This window comes from Lytechinus variegatus, chromosome 4, assembly GCF_018143015.1.
Source record: "Lytechinus variegatus isolate NC3 chromosome 4, Lvar_3.0, whole genome shotgun sequence".
Taxonomy (NCBI): Eukaryota; Metazoa; Echinodermata; class Echinoidea; order Temnopleuroida; family Toxopneustidae; genus Lytechinus; species Lytechinus variegatus.
Window position 1 is genome coordinate 14,393,911 of NC_054743.1, and position 21,438 is coordinate 14,415,348.

Sequence of the window (21,438 nt, forward strand, 5' to 3'; positions counted from 1 at the left end):
CAATGTCTTCTTTATCCTTATTCGTTTTTCCCCTCTTTCCATTTTCATTTCACTACTTCAAAAATAGAAGGGATATGTCACCCCTGCCTAAACACATGTCGAATGCACAACCCTGAGTTACTCACTACATCAAACCTTTGAACTTGTCGAAATATGCAAAATCGGGTGCATGTATGTTACACTGTAAAAGCTGCGATGTTATAACTGACACCAATTGGTGTTAATAGAGGACCACACACTGAGGTGTTAAAATTACACCCTAGAGATTAAACACCAAAGAGTGTAAATGTAACAACAAAAGGTGTTATAATAACACCTATAGGTGTAAAACTAACACCACTTATTTAACACCGGTGTACTGGTGTGGTCATCTATGTACACCGCTTAACACCACAGTTTTTGCTGTGTATCTATACCATTTTTTCAATTAATATGTTAATAGAGACTGCCATAGCAACTTTTTTTTCACAAACCAGGCATGTATTGTATCAGCTGTCTCATAGGCGTAGACGTTTTGAATGCTCGACGTCCCAGGCCCAAAGTGAGGTCATGTGACTTCGTCTTCATAAGGACCAAGAGTGTATCGAAATCGGTATGCGTCACCAAAAACTTCGAAGTATCCCTATGAAAAGAGGTAAACTACGATTACAGCAATTTCGATGAAGTAGTGAACCTTAAGCATATGACATCGTAATCTTATAGCGCCCTCCCTCAGAGGATATATGAATAAAATGCGCCAGCTGCAGATCATGCACCAACGCATGCTATTGCTTCAGCCTATAAGATGGCGGCGTGATCATTGCATAATTTTTTTTTCGTAATAGTCAGCTTGAAATATTAGGCCTTAACCCTATCTAGGCCGGTGGGGGCCTCGGAGCCCCCCCCCCCCTCAACGAATCGCTCAATATTTTCGCCGCGCGAAATTTTTTGACCGCGCCACTCGCTGACTTTTACTTTCAAGTCTTGCGCAACTTTTGAGACCAACTTTGAATCACCTGGGTACGTGGTTGCGAAATTACGCAACATTATGTACGTGCATGTCAGACCGAAAATTGCTCGAAAACGTGATTTGGTGTACAAAGTCAATGCAAATTGTGTTTTCAACCAAAATTCATAAATGTATGATTATTTTTAGTTTTGCTGGTCTAAATGTATTTATTTTATGCTTTTTATGATCTTAGAAGAGTCCCCAACAAATTTCATTGAAGAAACAATGAAAAACAAAAGGTCAAAAAACAAAGAAATACATAAGAAATTGCAAAAACAATAAAATCCATAAGAAAATGATTTGATATCGCATTTTTTTTTTCATGTACACCACAGAACACCACAAAGAGTTTCTATACCAAAAATTAGTACATTTGGAGCTTTATTTAAGGAGTTACAGGAAAAAAAGTATGATTTCGCATACTAATTACGCATAAATTAGCATAATCACGTAATAGCGATTCGCATGAAATAGATTACTATACAATCTCCCCGGACCCGATATCACCAACGCGCGTGAACGCTAGTTACTCGAGCAATATATGGAATCTGAAAATAGCTGTAAAACCGAAGAAAAGTCTAAAGAGTTATAAAGGATTGAGTAGTTGCTTATTGGATAAATGAGAAGATGTTAGCTTGAGTCGGCGAATGGAGTGCAGAACAGGAGTACTCATCTATCAACTAATCAAACCTCTTCTTCAGCCTTTTCTGGTTTACTGTCTTTATCAGGACTACGCTCGTTTGAACAAAAAATTACTCGACTATCAACTGTCTACTCCCTCCTATCAATTTCACTTCTTCCTCTATCCACTTTTTTCGAAAACTCCACATGGTGTACCGTCAACCACATCCGCTGTTGGAATGTAATTGTTTTCTTCTAAATATTACATAATGTACATTATGAACTGCCGTAGTTTGTTGTTCATGATTATTTACAAATGAATATTTCCTGGAATTTGATATTCATCATTTCCTAGTTATGGTCACATTTTCCCCAGAAAATATGTAAAGAAAAAAGAAGATTTTGAAGGGGCAATCCAAAAATGCTTCCCATACAAAACATGCCAAAGGAAACACATAAATCGAGTAATGTTTTAAATTTTCAGAAAAGTTTTAAATTGTGGGACAATAATTAAGCAGGTCATATTTCTTTTTCCTCCAGTTACAAAATATGAAACGTTTTGCCTATGCATGGATAATCAGGGACTCTCTCCAATGCTGAGGTCAGAAATGATTTAAATAGAATGGGGATTTAAGCGCTTATCGTCGTCTGCCACGTCAGAACAGTTTGACATTTTGAATTTAAAAAGACATTCATTAGAGTGTATTTTGGTTCTGTTGTTACGCTTCTTTTGCTTAATACACTCCTTGAAACTTATGATAATTGTGCTCTCTCGCGTCGTCCGTGTATGTAAATGTACATAAATATTTCTGAAAGGATATTGCATGAAAAATGTAATTTCTGGTATTTTGAGTCAATATCAGCGTATTACGTAATTTAATTGATCAGACACGAAAACCACATTCCGAATTATGCGATCGTTTTGCGCGTAGGTTCTCATAAACTCTGAGTATAGTCTTTCGTAGTGAATTCTATGTTTAATTCTCAAGAAATTTATTTTTGAATTCTCTTAGAAACGTAACTTTTAAACTCAATTATTACACAAAGTCCTGACCGTGGGGGGGGGGGGGTCCCACGCCCTCTCCCGCTCGATCGCTTCGGTATCTCACGCTGTCAAAAATATTGTGCCCCCTTCGGGATTTTGCCCCCAAAAAACTGAAAGTGTTCCGGCGCGCCTGACTACAAGAGTACAAAGTTGCTGCAATCATTGAATTGTACTGCCTGATTTACGTAAACTTGTTACAGAAATTGTGCATTTTGCCACAATTAAATTAGTTATTGAACATGACCCAGAAGGGGGAGGACCAAACTCGAATACGTCATGACGATATTGACCTGTGCAGTAGGTTTCACGGTACACAATGTATCTTTCTTGGGCAAGTGTTTGTCATGAAAAGGAACACCCAATCTCGACGTTTCGACTTTGATATTAATATTGATCTGATTTTTAGTTTTATCAAATAACTTACTCCCGGTTATACATGATGGCCAAGGATAAGCAATTGCGATCATCATCGGCACTGGTCTGGCGTAGATCAGCACCGTTGTAGAACAGGAACTCGACTACAGACTGGTGGCCGAGTCGACAGGCAAGAAGGAATGGTGATAATGCACACTGCATCAGATAAAAGGGTACATAATTAATATGTTGCTGAAAATGGAAATGCATAATGTAGACTACGTCTTTGCCATTGGCCTGACCTGGGGGTGTTTCATGAAATGATTTTTCAGATGTTTTATCCGGAAGTTACCATAGGAAACTGTCCTTCCAAGCCAATCAAATCAAGGAAGGTTTTTAAGATTAAGATCTGGCAACCAGTTGGACGAAAAATGGAACACTCTTCAAGGAGATGTCACCATTTTAGACACGATTTAGATTATAAGCCTGTACGATCTGTGCCCCTTTACATAAAAGTTACCATTAACCCCGGGGGCACTTCCATCCACGAGTGGATACCATGCGCGACCATGGGGTCTCGAAAAGCACGTAATTTCCATATTCTGAAAATGCAACCCTTAACAAGTATTGACGTGTGAAACCCTACCCTTAACAAGTATTGGAAACAAAACGATACTCTTGGCAAATGTTCCCCGTAATGAACCCTTATAAACAAGTACAGGAGTGTTTTATTGTTACGGGTCCTTCGGTCGTCGGCTTACCTTATTTGGTTTAGTACGACCCCATCTTTTACACCTCGCGCCAATCGGACTCTAAACACGGAGTGTTGGGCAAAAAGGACATCCTTTATAAAAAAAAAATTAATTTTGCTTTAGCATCCCCGCAAATTCGACCCTAAACACGTAATTTTCCTAGCGAAATAAATACCCTTTTTCATTATTTTTGTGTGTTTGACACCGTTATCAAGTTACGTACGTAACGTGCCCTATCATGAAAGGGACATCCTTTTTAAGTGTTATTTTGGTCGCGCATGGTATCCACTCGTCAATGTAAGTGCCCCCCCCCCCCCCGGCCATTACCGTAACTTTGCCATCCAATGATAGCTTAAATGGAACTCTTGATTGTGATTGGCTGTTCATCAGCGTTGCCATGGTAATGACCATCGGATGGCAAAGTTACCATAATACTATCTTTTATGCATTGGGGCCCTGGTTCTGTTGAAATTCAGTCTGCTATAGGATATGTGCATTTATAGAAACCTGAAATCATACACCATGATATTTCAAAGTTCCAGAGTCATCATTTTACTCATTATATTCTCAGGAATGATTGTCACCTCAGAGTAAGCTAACGTCCACGCATCCTCCGACGGTCCTGTCACAACCAGGCTTGATCTAGCCATCATATTCACATCTGGGGAAGACATGATAAATATTACAGTGAAACAGGTGAGAAAACTAACGAGATAAATCGGGATATCATACAGTACGTCTCACAAAAACGAAACCGAGATTTATCAATGATTTATCAAAACTTAATCACAAATACAATAGACAAATGACCTTTGTAAAGCTTAGGATCCCTCGTTCATCTGAAATTACTTAGATTAATTCTCATTCACGCATGAGTAAACAAAAACAATTTGAAGAGGGGATACCAAAAAGTCATTTGGCGGGCTGTATTTGGGTTTCAAAAAGAAAACCACATTTCTAAAAAGTTCAATATCTGCTCTTTAATTTGATACCTCAATTATAGGAAATGGTCTCAAAATAACCATGTTCTGGTTATTTGAAATAAGGCTTGAATTTCAATAATTTCATAAAATGAAAAGGTTCTACAGGCTACCGTTCAAACTCACTTGACACTCCTTTTTTGTTGACGATCAGCCATGCATTAAGTCTTTTGCTAACCATGCGATAGCTTCTGTGGGAAACCGGTGAAAACACGTTTATTTAATGAAATTATGGAAATACAAGCATTGTTTCGAGGGAACTTAGCTTTTTTACTTCTTGACCGTTTTGTGACTAAGGTATCAAATTAAAGAGCAGATATTGAACTTTTTAGGCATGTGATTTTCTTTTTGAAATCAGATACCTCCCGCCAAATGAGTTTTTGGTATCCTTTCTTCAAACTGTTTTTCTCACTCATGCGTGAATGACGAATAACTTAAGTAATATCAATATCAGATGAAAGATGGGATTCTAAGCTTTACATTGGTAGGTCATTTGTCTATTATATTTGTGATTAAGTTATGATAAATAATCGCTCAATTTCGGTTTCGTTTTTTCTGGGACTCACTGTATATAGAGAGAGAAGAAGAAAGAGAAGGAGAGAGAGCGAGATCGTTTAAATGATTCAAAACATTTATAGACCTACAAAGCCAATAAATCTGATCGTGTTTCTTCGACGAACATTGCATACTTTTTGAAAACCATCTTGATAAATCATGTATAAATAGAGAGAATGATTACTATGTCTTTTTTCAGCTCATTTTATACACACGAGCAAAAATTAATCAGTCTGTGAAAAGGTGGAAGTTGAAGTTTGTAATTAAATTCATGATATTTTCAGCGTTCAGGCTAAGGTTTCCTAGCTGTAATTTGTTGTATTCTCTCCTAACTTACATCAAATATTGATATAATTCGTCTCACAAAGATTAGTTCTTTGTTTACTATTTTCATTCACCAAACTCCAGAAGCCCTTCCCCATAACGTTGCTTATCATCTCAACCGATACTATTTTGTTTTAATGTTTTTAATCATGAAGCAGTAATTACTTTTGTCTCATTATATGAAATCCGGTTCGGTAGTCAGTAACATTTTGTTTTTATCATAGTTGTCGATATAACAATTGTAATACAGTCTGCTGCGTTTTAGTACGTGTGCAATATGATGATTGGATGACCTCATTGTCGACAGAGTACATACAGAATATGTGCAAATAAACCCAATGTTTGAATAGTCCGCATTGATTCATTTTCTATTTCAAAGGCGGATGCAATAGGTTAGAAAAATCAATGACATGGTATTCATCAAATTAAAAAAAAAATGAATATTGAACCACGAATAACCAATCCTCTTATAGATTAAAATCTAAGCAATACAATACACCTACAGACTATCTTAAGAATTTATACAAAACATATTGGTCACGCTCTAATTATATTGTACTGTCTCATATAAAAGTAAAAGCACTTTACCTCAAACAAAAAGTACTGATGATATATAAGAATAATGTTGAGGAAAATGATAATAATAATTATAATAATAATAATAATAATAAAATAATAATAGCTATAATAATAACACTGATAACCTAACATGAAAATATTCATAAATACTAAAAAAAATAAACAAATAAATGAATGAATAAATAATATAGAAACAAAACCAAATAGAAGAAGTTTCACTGATCACATTGACCTGAACCTTTTCTGCATCAAAATTAGTAATCCGTGAGTGTGGTCACAGTGGACTCTTGTCAGGTTCCGTCTGACCCGGAACTTTTACTGCTGTTATAATGGAGATATCGCCCAGCATTCTCTTAAATATGTGATCGGAAGAAATTTATTTTTTTTTTCAAACGCGACCATTTTTTTTCATGCTCACCTGCGTTTTTCGAGACGAGAAGTTTAACACATGACAGACTGCCCCCTTTCACGGCTAAATAGAGCGGTGACAATCCATTGCTGTTTGTAGCGTTAATCCTACTGGAATCCGCGTCCAAATGGTCTCGCAATTCATCCAAATTGCCAGATTTTGCTGCCTATATTATTTTGTTACACAAAGGAGAGACCATGAAAATTACATGATACATCGATTGAAGAATAATGATAATAATATAACATGAATAGCATAGAGCTGGTCTCTCGATTGTGACTGAAGATGGGCATTTTGATTTGCAGTCAAAGATCCACCCATGACTATTCTTACCCACGTAAGTTGAGGAAGTGGTGCATGTGTGTTTTATGAGGTGGTAGTTAGTGAGAGTGGTAGTAAGTGAGAGTGGTAGTAAATGAGAGTGGTAGTACGGTAGAGTGGTACTAAATGAGAGTGGTAGTAAGTGAGAGTGGTAGTAAGTGAGAGTGGTAGTACGTGAGAGTGGAAGTAAGTGAGAGTGGTAGGAAGTGAGAGTGGTAGTACGTGAGAGTGGTAGTAAGTGAGAGTGGTAGTACGTGAGAGTGGAAGTGAGAGTGGAAGTGAGAGTGCTAGTAAGTGAGAGTGGTAGTACGTGAGAGTGGTAGTACGTGAGAGTGGTAGTACGTGAGAGTGGTAGTACGTGAGAGTGGAAGTAAGTGAGAGCAGAGGCGTCGATCCTGGGGGGGCAGGGGGGGCGATCGCCCCACCAATGAAAATATTGGGGGGCAAACATATCATTTTGCCCCCCCCCCCCCAATAATTCCGGATATGGCAAAAAAAAACAAGATTTTAATGTTCAGCAAGCGAGAATGAGATAAACAACTCGTTCTTTAATTAAAATCGTGCTCAAAATTCCCGCTTTTCTGATTGAAATATAAAAATTTTCAGCTCGCGCTTCGCGCTCGCATCATTTATGTAACAAAAACATATACTTTTCATGATAAAATAGGTGAATGCAAATGTCCTGTTTTCACTTTAAAGCCTCAAAAGACCTCCTGCTTCGATTTTCAATCATCTTTTCTTGGATATATATCTTGTTCTTTATCAAAAACGTCCAGTAAACTGTAATTTTTTTTCAGATCGAAAAATAAAAATTTTCAGCTCGCGCTGCGCGCTCGCATCTATTCTTCTTTTAGATACCAATTTTAATCATTGGTACCAAAAATGCTTAGAATATCAAGCTTTCAGGTCAGAATATAATTTTTTTTTTAGCTCACTCTCGGCACTCGTACTATCTGTGTAGTGATATATTCTCATCATGAGTTACTACAAACAGTTCTAAACAGGCACGCTTTTCCTGCCAGTATAGTAAAAACAAATCAGCTCGCGCTTCGCGCTCGCATTAATTTATTGGTGAGGTACGTGACTGTGTCTCATAAGTCATATATATATATATATTTGTGTGTGTGTGTGTGTATGTGTGTGTGTGGGTGTGCGTGTGTGTACATATATATTATACATATATATGTGTGTGTGTGCGTGTGTATGTGTGAGTGTCTTGTACGATCCAGCGCTTGTGGAACGTTAATGATTTTGCCCCCCCCAATCTGAAAAATGGATCGACGCCCCTGAGTGAGAGTGGTAGTAAGTGAGAGTGGTAGTAAGTGAGAATGATAGTAAGTGAGAGTGGTAGTAAGTGAGAGTGGTAGTAAGTGAGAGTGGTAGTAAGTGAGAGTGGTAGTAAGTGAGAGTGGTAGTAAGTGAGAGTGGTAGTAAGTGAGAGTGGTAGTAAGTGAGAGTGGTAGTAAGTGAGAGTGGTAGTAAGTGAGAGTGGTAGTACGTGAGAGTGGTAGTAAGTGAGAGTGGTAGTGAGAGTGGTAGTAAGTGAGAGTGGTAGTAAGTGAGAGTGGTAGTAAGTGAGAGTGGTAGTAAGTGAGAGTGGTAGTACGTGAGAGTGGTAGTAAGTGAGAGTGGTAGTAATATTTACTTACAGTAAAGATGCGGTTAGTCGTCGCATTCTCCCGATCTGTGTCGCTTGTTGCAGCAGTTTGCTTCATTTCCATTCTTACTTGAACATCAACGTCAAACCTAAGAGCATAAACCAAGACAAATTATAACATATATAAGGAAAGAGATGAGAGGGTAAATCTACAAATGAAAATAATGACGTTTGATTATATACCAACATATTTTTTTTTAATCCTGTGTAAACATTATTCCATTTTTTTTTGTAGTATTTGAAAAGTGACGATTTTATCTCCAATGCTCATCATTACATGAAATAATGCCTATAATGTACGTTTCCACGCGTGAGTAGGTAGGAAGTCTTCTGTCGTGTCAATAAAATGTATGGGAACAACTTATTTATTAATTTGTGCGTTTATATGTGTGTTTTTATTGGAGGGTATTTCTGTGGGTGAGGGTGGGTGTGTGTGTGTGTGTGTTAAGCCAGGACGTTCGCCGTTGCTTCTCAAATGGCGGGAAATCAAAGGCACATGGCAGCAAAGAACTTGTCTAGAAAAATAAACAAAAATGTATGCTTTGCAGACGTCCCCAGTTGGTCATACACAAACAAAACGTCCTCACATGCATGACCATGTGCATGACGCATACGTGTGTGTCGCCACTTGCGTATTATACCGAGTGTGTTTGGGTTTGCACTGTACCCGTATTGGCAGCAATTACAAGCGTATGTGTTAAGTACATTAAAATGATCCATTAATGACGTAAGCGATCAGATTGAGGAGAATTTATTTAGAGTAATTATGTTGATGGTGGTGGTCATTAGAGTGGTGGCGGTGGACCAGGAGTGGTGCATGGTGTTGGTACAAACCAAGGCAGTCACGATGATGATCATTTTCCTCACAATCAAAGAGAACATCTCGTGATGATGGTGAATGGCGATGGTTACGGAAATCAATTTGATGAAATTCATGGCGGAAGTAATGACAATCTTCTTAATAGTATTGAAACTAACATCATCCTCCTTCTAAACAGGGTGGCATGAATGGAAAATATATACATATACACAGTGAATATTAAGACGCAGTACCGGTATCGACTTCAACAACACAATGTTAGTGCATGCGGAATTCGAAAATGTGAAAATTTACAGGAAGTCAAATGATACTAAGGTCAAGTTCTTTTGACACCTACGCTGTAGCATGGAATAGGCCTATTACCCGTTACATGTTAATTCGCTAGTCATTCCAATTACCATGTTGATGAAGCACCGGTTTGCAAAGATCAAATTCATCATTTTGCCTTTCCTTCAGTTACCGTGGAAACACTAAAGTCAATGTCAACTACACATACCTCCACCATGGCTAACAGCGGGGGCGCGTTTCCGTTTTACACCCTGGCGAAGGCATTTTCCGGACAAAAAGCGACTAGTGAAGAGTCTACACACGTCGCTGGTTGCATGCAGCGTGCTACACAGGCTAGTCCACCACCGCATGCAATTTGCACAGTTACTGATCAGAGCACAGAGTTCCTCGGCACTTCATGTACAGAGAGAGCGGCAGTCAGGAGTGAAATCCGATCATGCTTTTGCAGTCGCGTTGTTTATGATAGTTTTTTTTCTAAAAATAAATTATTAACTAAATGAATAGAATGACAGGCAAAATAAAAATAAACAGATACTTATAATGGAAAGACAAACTGAAGTTTGATGGATTGATACACTTAGAAGCTGCCGAAAGATAGATATAGAAGACTGATAAATATATAGATAGAGACAAGATAGACAGATAGATAGATAGATAGAAAGAGAGAGAGAGAAAGAGGTGGATAGATAGATAGAAAGAGAGAGAAAGAGGGAGAGATGGATGGATAGATAGATCATAGAGAGAGGGGGAGAGACAGAGGTCGATATATAGAGGGAGAGGGGGAGAGAGAGAAAGAGAGAGAGGATAGATAGAGAGGGAGAGAGATGTTGTAGATAAAAATATGGACGGACAAAGAGAGAGAGAGAAAAAAGACAGACAGATGCTAGAGAGGGAGAGAGATAGAGAATTTGAGAGACAGGTAGATAGATGTTAGATAGATAGAAAAATAAAGAATGAGAGAGACAGAGAAGATAGACAAATTAACAGATAGATAGATACATAGATAGATATATAGATAGAGAGAAATAGAGAAAGACAGACAGATGTATAGATAGAGATAGATAGATGTTAGATAGATAAAGAGGGAGAGAGACAAAGATTATCAACAAATTAACAGACAGATAGATAAGTTAAAAAATAGATAAATAGAGAGAAATAGAGAAAGACAGACAGATGGATAGATAGAGAGATAGATAGATGTCAGATAGATCAAGAATGAGAGAGAAGAGCGACAAATTAACAGATAGATACTGTAGTTACATAGGTAGGTAGAGAGAGAGAAATAGAGAAAGACAGACAGATGGATGGATAGATAGAGAGAGATAGAGAATTTGAGATAGATAGATGTTAGATAAAGAATGAGAGAGACAGAGAAATTTATTAGATAGATACTGCAGTTACATAAATAGATAGAGATAGAATTTGAGAGATAGATATATAGACAGATACAGAGAAAGTCAGACATCAGCAAATCGGCAAGGCAAATGATCAAGGCAAACATTCGTATTGAACCTGGAAAGTATTAGCTCAGCTGCATTTGAAAGTACGGTATGTTCTGCGGATAACTTCGGTGCGGACTTTGGATCGCGCGCCTATCTGATATAGATAATGTAAACAAACGTAGACTCTTCACTAGTCGCTTTTTGGCTACTTTTCCGGAAAATGCCTTCGCCAGGGTGTAAAACGGAAACGCGCCAGCGGCGCAGATACTCCACTGCGAAATAAACGAGAGTGTATGTAGAGTACTTGTATTTAGATTTTATAAAGGCTGCATAAATTTCAGATGTAGATATTGCACACTGTAGAGTAAACTTATAAGGCACGGTTCGCATATCGTATATTCAAATTCGAAGTCGAAATCGATGGCTTTTACAATTTTGTGAGGACAAAGGTTGATCATTTGACAGAGAGGAAGGTTGCATGCAATAATACCGTTTGCTTTAACACAATCCATACAACGTTCGCGATGTATTTATTCTAATGCAAATCTAAATGATTAGACCACTCGTTAATAGAAGTGCCCCCCCCCCCTGGTCATTGCCCACTCTCGGGCCCACACTCCCCCTCTTCCAACTCACCTACGCATACACATGCATTGCATTCCCTTTGAAAATGTTTATTTAAATTCCTTACATTGTGTGACTAAACTATACGACGAATAATATATGTTCACAATACAGTTGAATTCAAAGTTGTAGCATAGAGCTATTCTCTGTTAGCTCCATGGTTGTAGAATCTACTCACCTTCAGTACGCATGTGACACTGCCCATGTATATGGCTTCAGTTGTTAGCACGATCGATGTATGTAATACTCATATGATTATACCGCACATAGACACGACGAATGACAACACGGAAAATGAACACGAGCTACTGGAAATAATTACGGCTTTCTTTGACTTGTTTGTTGAGGTTTTCCTCACATGAGAACCCATCGATCACTAGGCCTACACACGACTATGTGGACCTGCATGCCATTCTTCAATATTGAATAGCACAAAATATAATACAACCGAGCGTCACAATAGAAATTATGTGATATTGAACTTGTACGCTCTCTACTGCATTCAATATATTTTTACTGAAGCGTTGGAAGAACTGATGAAACCCTACTCCAGTGTTTGAGCATGGAGCTATTACGGATAATAGCTTTAGCTCTGTTAATAGCTCTATGGTTTGAGGAATTGATGGAACCCGCATGTTTGTATGTGCGCATCGTCACAAGTATGTAGGCGTTTGGTGTAATTTGATGATTCTTCATTCTTCTTTTGTGGAAACCTTGAAAATTGGATTAGTAAGCCTTAAGATTTGTGAACATTAATTTAGGCCTATGTAAGAGAATATAACGATGTTATGACATTGCTTAGCTCTGGACACATCTTCCTTTTAATGGTTTTAAAACTTGAAATAAAAATTAGTCTCATTCAACGTCTGCAAGCGGAGTTCTGAGCTATTTACAGTGGCGGACCGTGACCCCGAGAAGACAAAGCATTGGGGGGGGGGGGCACGGCATTGTTCACAATGCAGTGCCCCCCCCCCAATGCTTTGTCTCCTCCGGGTCACGGTCCGCTACTGGATTTATAACCATTGGGTTATAATAAAATAATTAAGTGAGCATGGTAATTATTTACACGTTCATTCTACACCTTTTCTCTTATCGTAAAATAATAATATTCCGCTTTTATACAGCACTTACTACATCGGAACGACGTGCCTAAGCGTTTTAAAGATAGATTACATATGATCCTAAATTACATGAAGGTGTGGGAGTAACTGAGCAATTCCATAAATCATGTTTCTGATAGAAATGCACCGGTGGAGTCAGTATTAAATTCTTATCATGGTTGAATAAATCCCGTCAGGCATATGTGCACTACCTATTGGTTACAACATTCAAAAACGCAGTAAGTGGGCCGTTAACACCAGCCCCGGCCCCCCCCCCCCATACTGAATGCCCTTACGCAGTTCGCCAGGGGGTTTTAGGACAGGAATTTGAATTATTCTACAAGAGCTAACAAAAGGATCATATATACAAAGACACGACAAACAAGCTTAATAGAAGTTCTTGTATAACGATTTATTTTTAAAGTTGTTTTTCTTCACACATTAAACGATTTGTTGCCGCAAGAACAAATTGTTGTTGCGGCATTTATATTTTGCCTCCACTGATATTTTGTTTATTTTATTTAGTAATTCATGCCCGCCTCCCTGCTCTCCCTCTCTTGTTCCCTTTTCTTTTCTCTGCCCTTTTCATTGTATTGTTTATTCTATTGTATTGTATTGGGGTTTTTTGTCTACAGGCGTATCCCGCCACAAGCCTCAGTTTTAGGGTATACGCCTTCTTTCGTAAACCCAATATGTACATATTTTTATAAAAAAAATATTTATGTATGAATTCATGTTTACGAAAAATGTAATGAAATGGAAGAAAATAAATGCTTTAATTTAATTGAATTTGATATTGAATGTTTTAATGCCTACATAATGGCCGATTTAACATGTCAAATACAGCCCACATAATACGAAACTTTGGAGTGTGGTGTTAAAGGGGTGCTCCAGGCTAAAAATAATTACATCTAAATAAATGGAGTAAAAATCATTGAGCATAATGATAAATATTTCATCGAAATCTGATAACAAATAACAAAATGAATGAATTTTAGCAATATTTTTAGACATTTATATGCACGTCTTCATGAATACGCAATGGGTAAACCGATGTCATGTCCCCACTCTCCAATTTCTTACGGTATTACTTGTAATCGTAATTGTACCGATATTTTTGTATGATTAGTGGGGCGTTGCAAGAAACATGTGATCAATTACAAGTCTATTTTCGGTCACAAAATTAACCATATGTTAGAACTGCTTCTTGAAACAAGAAGTGTAATATGATTCGTTACAGCTAAAATTGTTATATTGATTGCAAAATTCCAACATAAATTTTTCTTGCAACATCCCCTAGGTCTTACTTGTAATAACAGAAGTTGCATTAATGAATATCTAATGCAGTCAATCAGTTGTTAATACAAATTTATATAATTATTGGACAAACTGTAATTATAAAAGACCGAGGTGAGGATATGACAACATCGATTTGCTCAATGAATATTTATGAATGCATTAATAGAAATGTTTCACCCAAATAATTCAAATATTTCAAATGTCATAACTTTATTTTATGTCTAATTTAGATCAAACTTTCAGTGTATTGTTTGTCTAGTATTTCTCACTTTGTTCGAATCATATTATTTCCAGCACGGAGGACCACTTTTAATAAACAGATTTGATTTAAAAGAAAAAATGGCAGATACATGTATCATTATTAAAACTAAACAGATTTCTGGATAAACATGTTTCTGGATTTTCCTTCATTAGTAACAGTAATCTCGTCATACTATTTGTTTGTACATCAAATATTATATTTGATATGCCATGTATTTGAGGTTAAAGGTTTGCCATATTGAAGAACACACACGAAGAAAATTCACGAAAGTGATGATAATAGACAAATTGTATATGGATGGAAAGGTATTGTCTTTTTATACACAAATATGTCACTAAAAAGTCTTACAGATGTCGTGGAAATGCAAGAAATTAGAGACCCTTCTCAGCCCCCCAGACGGACAATCACGCAGTCGATAACAGTCGAGAATGACGTCACACAATTGACGAGCTCATCATCTCTCTGTGCATACATGTATTATACATGCACTTATCACCTTACTGACCTGTTCAATATCTTTTGAAATTACCGTTTCCTTCATGTAATGTGATATCCCATGTCTGTTTTCGACAACTTCAGACCAAAAGTGAACCAGAACTGTGTTACTTTGCCCGTTTTTATTGAATTATGAGCCGTAAAGACCGATTTTGTCTACTGGACAGTCGTCGTTGTGTTGCTCCTCTCCAAGTCAGTGAGTCAGCGTTAAATTGAAAAACTCCAAGCTGAGTAGCGGGCCATTCACTGCTTGCCGCTGGGGCACTGCCCGGGAGCCGATGCTGCACGTTTCGCTGTTTGATCCATTCACAAAAGGCGTCAAGGTAAGCATGTTTGGAAACTGTACTTGTTCTGGCGTCTGACTGACGATGCATTCAGGTCAGATAATAGATATAGATCTAATATAATTTTAGAATCATGCATTGATTATTTCATGCTGTACTACCATCCATGACTACGTAAAGTCTTACATTGACGAGTGGATACCATGCGCGACCAAAAAAAACACACGTAAAAGGGATGTCTTTTTCACGATAGGGCACGATACGTACGTAACGTGATAAGGGTGTCAAAAACACAAAAATAATGAAAAAAGGGTATCTATTTCGCTAGGAAGATTACGTGTTTAGGGTCGAATTTGCGGGGATGATAAAACAAAATTAAAATGTTTTATAAAGGATGTCCTTTTTGCCCCAACACTTCGTGTTTAGAGTCCGATTTGCGCGAGGTGTAGAAGGACGTGGGGTCGTACGGGTCGTACTAAACCAAATAAGGTAAAGCCGACGACCGAAGGACCCGTAACAATAAAACATTCCTGTACTTTTTAAGGGATTCATTTCAGGTAATATTTGCCAAGAGTATCGTTTTGTTTCCAATACTTGTTAAGGGTAGAGTATCACACGCCAGTACCTGTTAAGGGGTGCATTTTCAGAGAATATGGAAATTACGTGTTTAGGGTGCTTTTCGAGACCCCATGGTCGCGCATGGTATCCACTCGTGAATGGAAGTGCCCCCCCCCCCCCGGGGGGGGGGGGGTTGCGGCAGATTTTTCCTTCAGTCAGATTTCTTAATAAACTGGCTAGGCAATGGCTTGGCTTGGCTTTTTAGACTGAAAAAAGTTGCTGTTCCGAGGAATGTTTAATTTAAGCTATATGTTTCATTGTACTCTGAATTAGGATGTCATGAAGCCAGACAAAATTTTAGCAGCGGTTACCTAGCTGATTCCTAATCGAAATTATAGTCTGGTGTTTCTTTCAACAATGAAGATAAATGCACTCTTTGTAATGTCCCAGAGAGCACAGCTCAAGTGATGTTCGTGCAGGCTCCACTTCACTACCGCTACACTACGCTACACCAACCCAGGTAGCGTACATGTAGTCATGGTAGTGTAGCGGAAGTGGAGTGGAGCCTACATGTACATCACTTGACGTAGAGCACTGGTACTCTGAGTGGAACTTTTCCCAGTCTAAACCTACTATTATTTGTCGCCGACCGGAAATTACATGCCACTGCACCGACTTATTCCTGTATCAGATGATGATGACAATCTGTGCACCAAAACTAGAATATAAACTGATTAAAGTCAAAATAAAAATGTCTGGTAGGCTTCCTACTTGTGTATATACTTCCTACCGTAGCCTGTAGTACAAGTATTAACCATTTTGTTCAAAAATATTGTGGATGTTGCAGATAGTATTTCTTGTAGTCCTTCATAATCATCAACGTAATAAATTTCGTACTTTGATTTGATTATTTAAGACTATTTCTCTTACATGTTTCTCTCTTCTACATACAGATCTGCACACTTGCTGACTCTGGTCTCTACAATCTGGGAGATTCCATCATGTCCTTTTACTCATTTGGACATGTAGCCATTTTTTTCGTCACTCTGCTTTCCTGGAGCTACGGTTCGCAAGTTTTGGACTTATAACGATACAACAGGAAATTTATCTTTATTGATCATGGAAACAATTTAGAGCAATTTTGGAGAGGATTATAACATTGAATTGGACAGGAATACAGCTTGTCAAAAACAAGAACACACAATTTAAAACGAAAGAACAATTTCAATGTAACTAGGGCATTTTATGAGATATTTTCTACTCAATCACACGTCCCAAATCAAGGGTAAGTTTTGATTAAACACAAACATATATTTGAATTGCACGTGCAACTCGACCTCATTACGCTTGAATTTGAATTTTAGACCTACGCTTTGAACTTAAGTTCCTTACAATGCCCCATAGTTATGTTTTGTTAGCATCTCTGTATCTATCGTGCTGATTGCTGAAAGTTAAGTGTCGTGTATATATCGTCACATTTTTTTCTCGAAAGGTTGTACTTTTAAACGGTATTTGAATATTTCAATTTCAATTCATTTTATTCAATCATTTAAAAAATCAATATACAAACCAAAAATATATACAAAATCATACATGAATGCACAGTATAGTTAAAATGATTAGGGTGCCCCTAAAAGCAAAAGCTTGATGAGTGGGACACCCAATACACATATAAACGTACATAAAAGTGAAAAGGTAACAATAATAAACACAAACAATACATAAGAAAATAAGACGGTAAACTCACACAGCAAAAACTGTGGTGTTAACCGGTGTACATAGAGGACCAGACCAGTTATTTTACACCGGTGTTAAATTGGTGGTGTTAGTTTTACACCTATAGGTGTTCTTACCACACGTTTTTTTGTTACATTTACACTCTTTGGTGTTATGTTTAATCTCTAGTGTGTAAATTTAACACCTCAGGGTGTGGTCCTCTATTAACACCAATTGGTGTCAGTTTTAACACCGCAGTTTTTACAGTGTACAGGGGAGAGGGGGGGGGGTCAGGGGAAGGGTGTGGAAATAAATTCTGTAATTAATTGGCATACATAATTACAAGTGAACTTTTAAGTTTTGTTTTTAAATGAAGTAACATTTGTGCTTGAAATTACATTGGAAGGGAGGGAATTCCATATTTAAGGATCAGTGGATTTAAATGAATAAAGGGTTGACTGATTAAATGCTACAGGATAATGGAATTTAGAGTGGAAAAGGGTATTGTATTAATGGTAGTCTTTATTGTATTCAAATAGATTAATCATATTATTAAGGGGTGCTAAGTTGTGATTTACGTAGTACATTAGAATTGCAATTTGAATTTTATGAACATCAAAACTGTCAAGGTGTTTAATCTCAAAAATAAAGGGCGTGACGGAGCTAGGTAGTGGGAGGAACACATACGTAAAGCCTTTTTTTGGAGTATGTATATGGGGTTTAGTTTTGTAGTGCAATATGATTTTTGATTGCAATATTCAAATGCTCATAACTTTCTTATTATTTGTCCGATTTTTCTGAAACTTTGTTCTTATTCTTTGATTTTTTTGTTTTGACACAAGCCTACTTGTTCCAAAGATTTCATTCCCCTTTAAAGAAAAATAATAAAATAGTGAAGAAAATTTCATAAAAACTTTGATTAAAAAATAAAATGCAATAAAAATGAAATGTGACATAATCAACTCTAATTTTCATATCATTGTTTTGTGTATATACCAGTTTTTAGTAAAAAAAAAAAAAAAAAAACAGGGAAATTACTCTATTCAAATAATTTTTAGTTGATGTGGACTTGACATTCAGCTCATCCTCTACTCCTCCCATCCTGCCCAAATAAGTGTCGAATCTAATCAAAACCTTGAAAATCAAAAGCAGCATTTAAGAAGTAAGATTTAGAAATGCAGGTCTGAATAGAATGTCACATGAAAATAAAAAGAGGAAAAAAAGCTGGGTAGGAACGGGAAGGAATATAATAAAAAAAATAATCCTCGAACAAAAAAAAAATCAGAAGTACGAACCTGGATCCCCGCACCCACTGAATCAACGTTCCTACAGATTTGGCCACAGGTTGTTTCTCATCCTCGTACGGGTTTATAATGATATATGAAACAAAGCCCGTTCGCCGCTGTTGCTTCATAATGCTTCGGCAATTCAACTTCAATTCCAATCATTTCGCGATGGATATTGCCATGTTTTTTTTTGTGGTTCCTGACTTTGCTACGTAATGAAATTTTATAAGTTTTGTTCAGTCGTGAAGAAGAATGTCTATGCTTTGTATTGATTATAATATCAATGTGGCGCAAGCGTGATTTCTAAGTGAAAATATGCTTTGTTTATTCACACATATATCTTTAAAAAAAAATCTAAGCTAAATATCGGTGACCAACATATGTTAAATGTGCATTTCATTTAACTGTTCAGAAAATTCAAACTTTTATCTATATAATAAGACCAATATTTTGAGGAACAACAATTTTAAGAGCAAAAAAACGCTGATTGGAAAGATCCTCGTCAATGGGCTGCTGTCAGCTCAGCTGCTCACTGCTTTCGATGTGACGTTACTGGAGCAGCTCGCCGGAGGACGGAATAAAGGCAGAAAGGCAGAAATATGCCATGAAAATAAGTCATTTTTGAGAGCTGATTTCTGCAAAATCTAATCACTATTTCAAAAAGTGGAGTTATATATCTGATTAGTAATACTTACCCTTTACAATATGACCACAAAAAGTCATTTTAAAATACTTTTGATTCTTCGGGTGTGCACTTTGAGAAGAAACAAGGGTGGATGCCTTTGCCTAGATTATCACGCACATTTGTATTTTTTGTATTTGCTTTGAAATTATATTTCACAATTCATTAGCTAATACCTTGGTCACATTTGCTCTACGGCGGCCGTACGGCGAGTCGAAAACAGACGTTTTATTAATTTAATTCAAACTACCTATATGTAGTTGGTACAAACAATTTTAAAACGGCTGTTTTCGATTCGCCGTACGGCTGCCGTAGAGTAAATGTGACCAAAGTATAAGCGAGCTGCACATAACAACATAAACCTTACTAGGCCTATAGGAGTAAATCCATAATTCCATGTATTCATCAGTTTTTCTGTCGATTCAGCAACCTAACTGGATCAAGATTTATTAAAAATCAATTTAAAAAGGTGGAGGTCATATTTTAAGTGTCTGTCAAGTTTATCACGAATACGACACTTCGACCAATGGGTTGTTTTGACTGTCTTTTGATTAAAAGTATTGTATGATTGTATACTGTTACTTATGTTTAACACGTCATTTCCACAACCCTTGAATGTTCAGTCCCATTAGAAATGCATTAAAGTAGGCTCTACTGGAAAATTATCTTCTATTTTCCATAACCGATCATCTTAACTTATTTCATTTATTTTGTCCTCTTTCATATCGATTGACGTTTTCTATGTTTGATGTTGAGCTGTTTAATCTATTTGCCTTTTTATGTCATGAAAAGAAAATGCAAAAATAAAATAATCAACCTGATATATGTTATATAAATTATTCGCATGCATTCCGGAACTCCTGTTCTTAAAAATGGAATGAAATACAGACGTACACATGATTGATTTCTACATTATTTTGTTTATTTAAAAATCAATTTAATCATCGGAAAATAATCTGCCAAAAATGACATATTTTTTACATAACATCTAATCCAGAAATGATATAACTAATCACTTGTGCTTTACGAAAACATTGTCTCATTTACATTATCTGTACCATTATACAGTGATCATGAGATCGTAATAATTTGTCTGAAATATCATAGTACGCTTGTACCATCAATTATTCGAAAACATCTCGTTAATGTTACTTCTATGTCGTACGGTGAATAAGTTCGGTTAGCAGGCTGAATAAAGCAAAATTCAAGAAAAAGATGTACACATGATAGAAGCTATACAAAGTTTGCAGATAAATGAAAGCATTATGCAACCCCCCCCCCCCCCTCCCTACACACACAAACATGCGCCATCCATCTTCTTAATCTGATTTTTTTTTTATTCAAACTCGTATAATATAATGAATTGTTGTGTTGTGTTGTCATATAAAGGACAGAAAGCGCAACGCAATTTAGAAAACCAGCCATTTTGATGATCAAATAGACAATAGAATTTTCAAGAAGGTATCCATATTGTTTTAGTAAGAAATACAACACCTCGATCAGGTTCTTTCCTCTCTCGACGATTGCCTTTCAAGGAAAAGAAATTACGGAGATGCATGCTAATAAAAGATTGAATCTGAACATCGTTTCGAGTACCGTATGCTTTTAGCGCGGTTTATGATTAACTATATAACACAAAGTGTCTATTCTTATTCCGTTAGCTTGTCAGTGTATAACATGTATAATGCATAAGATGGTCGGAGCGATTTTGGTTATGTAAGCAGTCTAATATAGGCCCTACATAAAAGCTAAAAAAGTCATTCATATTGTTCATTTCAGGAAATAAGATATTTTTCTTGCACTCGCTCCACCTAAATCAAGGTAGATTGAGAATTGAGTTGTGATTTCAAATTAAAAATTGGGATTAACGTCCATTTCAATATAAAAGGTTTTACGCAGGAAAAGGTAAATAAATTATTGTAGAAAAACAATGAAGCTAAGCCTTGAGACATTTTGCATTATCGAAATTTGCACGTAAAATTCGAGATTGAACACAT

General features: G+C 36.8%; 1 protein-coding gene across 1 annotated transcript; it reads right to left on the bottom strand.

Moving 5' to 3' along the window:
- Positions 1-387: 387 nt before the first annotated feature.
- On the bottom strand, positions 388-12,166 carry LOC121412566 (DNA-binding protein RFXANK-like). The gene is made up of 6 exons (XM_041605354.1): positions 11,938-12,166; positions 8,578-8,674; positions 6,617-6,773; positions 4,345-4,421; positions 3,079-3,224; positions 388-622 (listed from the first exon to the last, which is right to left on the bottom strand). Exons 2-6 carry the CDS (start codon positions 8,647-8,649, stop codon positions 466-468), a joined length of 609 nt encoding a protein of 202 aa, XP_041461288.1. The 5' UTR covers positions 8,650-8,674; positions 11,938-12,166; the 3' UTR covers positions 388-465.
- Between the last annotated feature and the right edge of the window lie 9,272 nt (positions 12,167-21,438).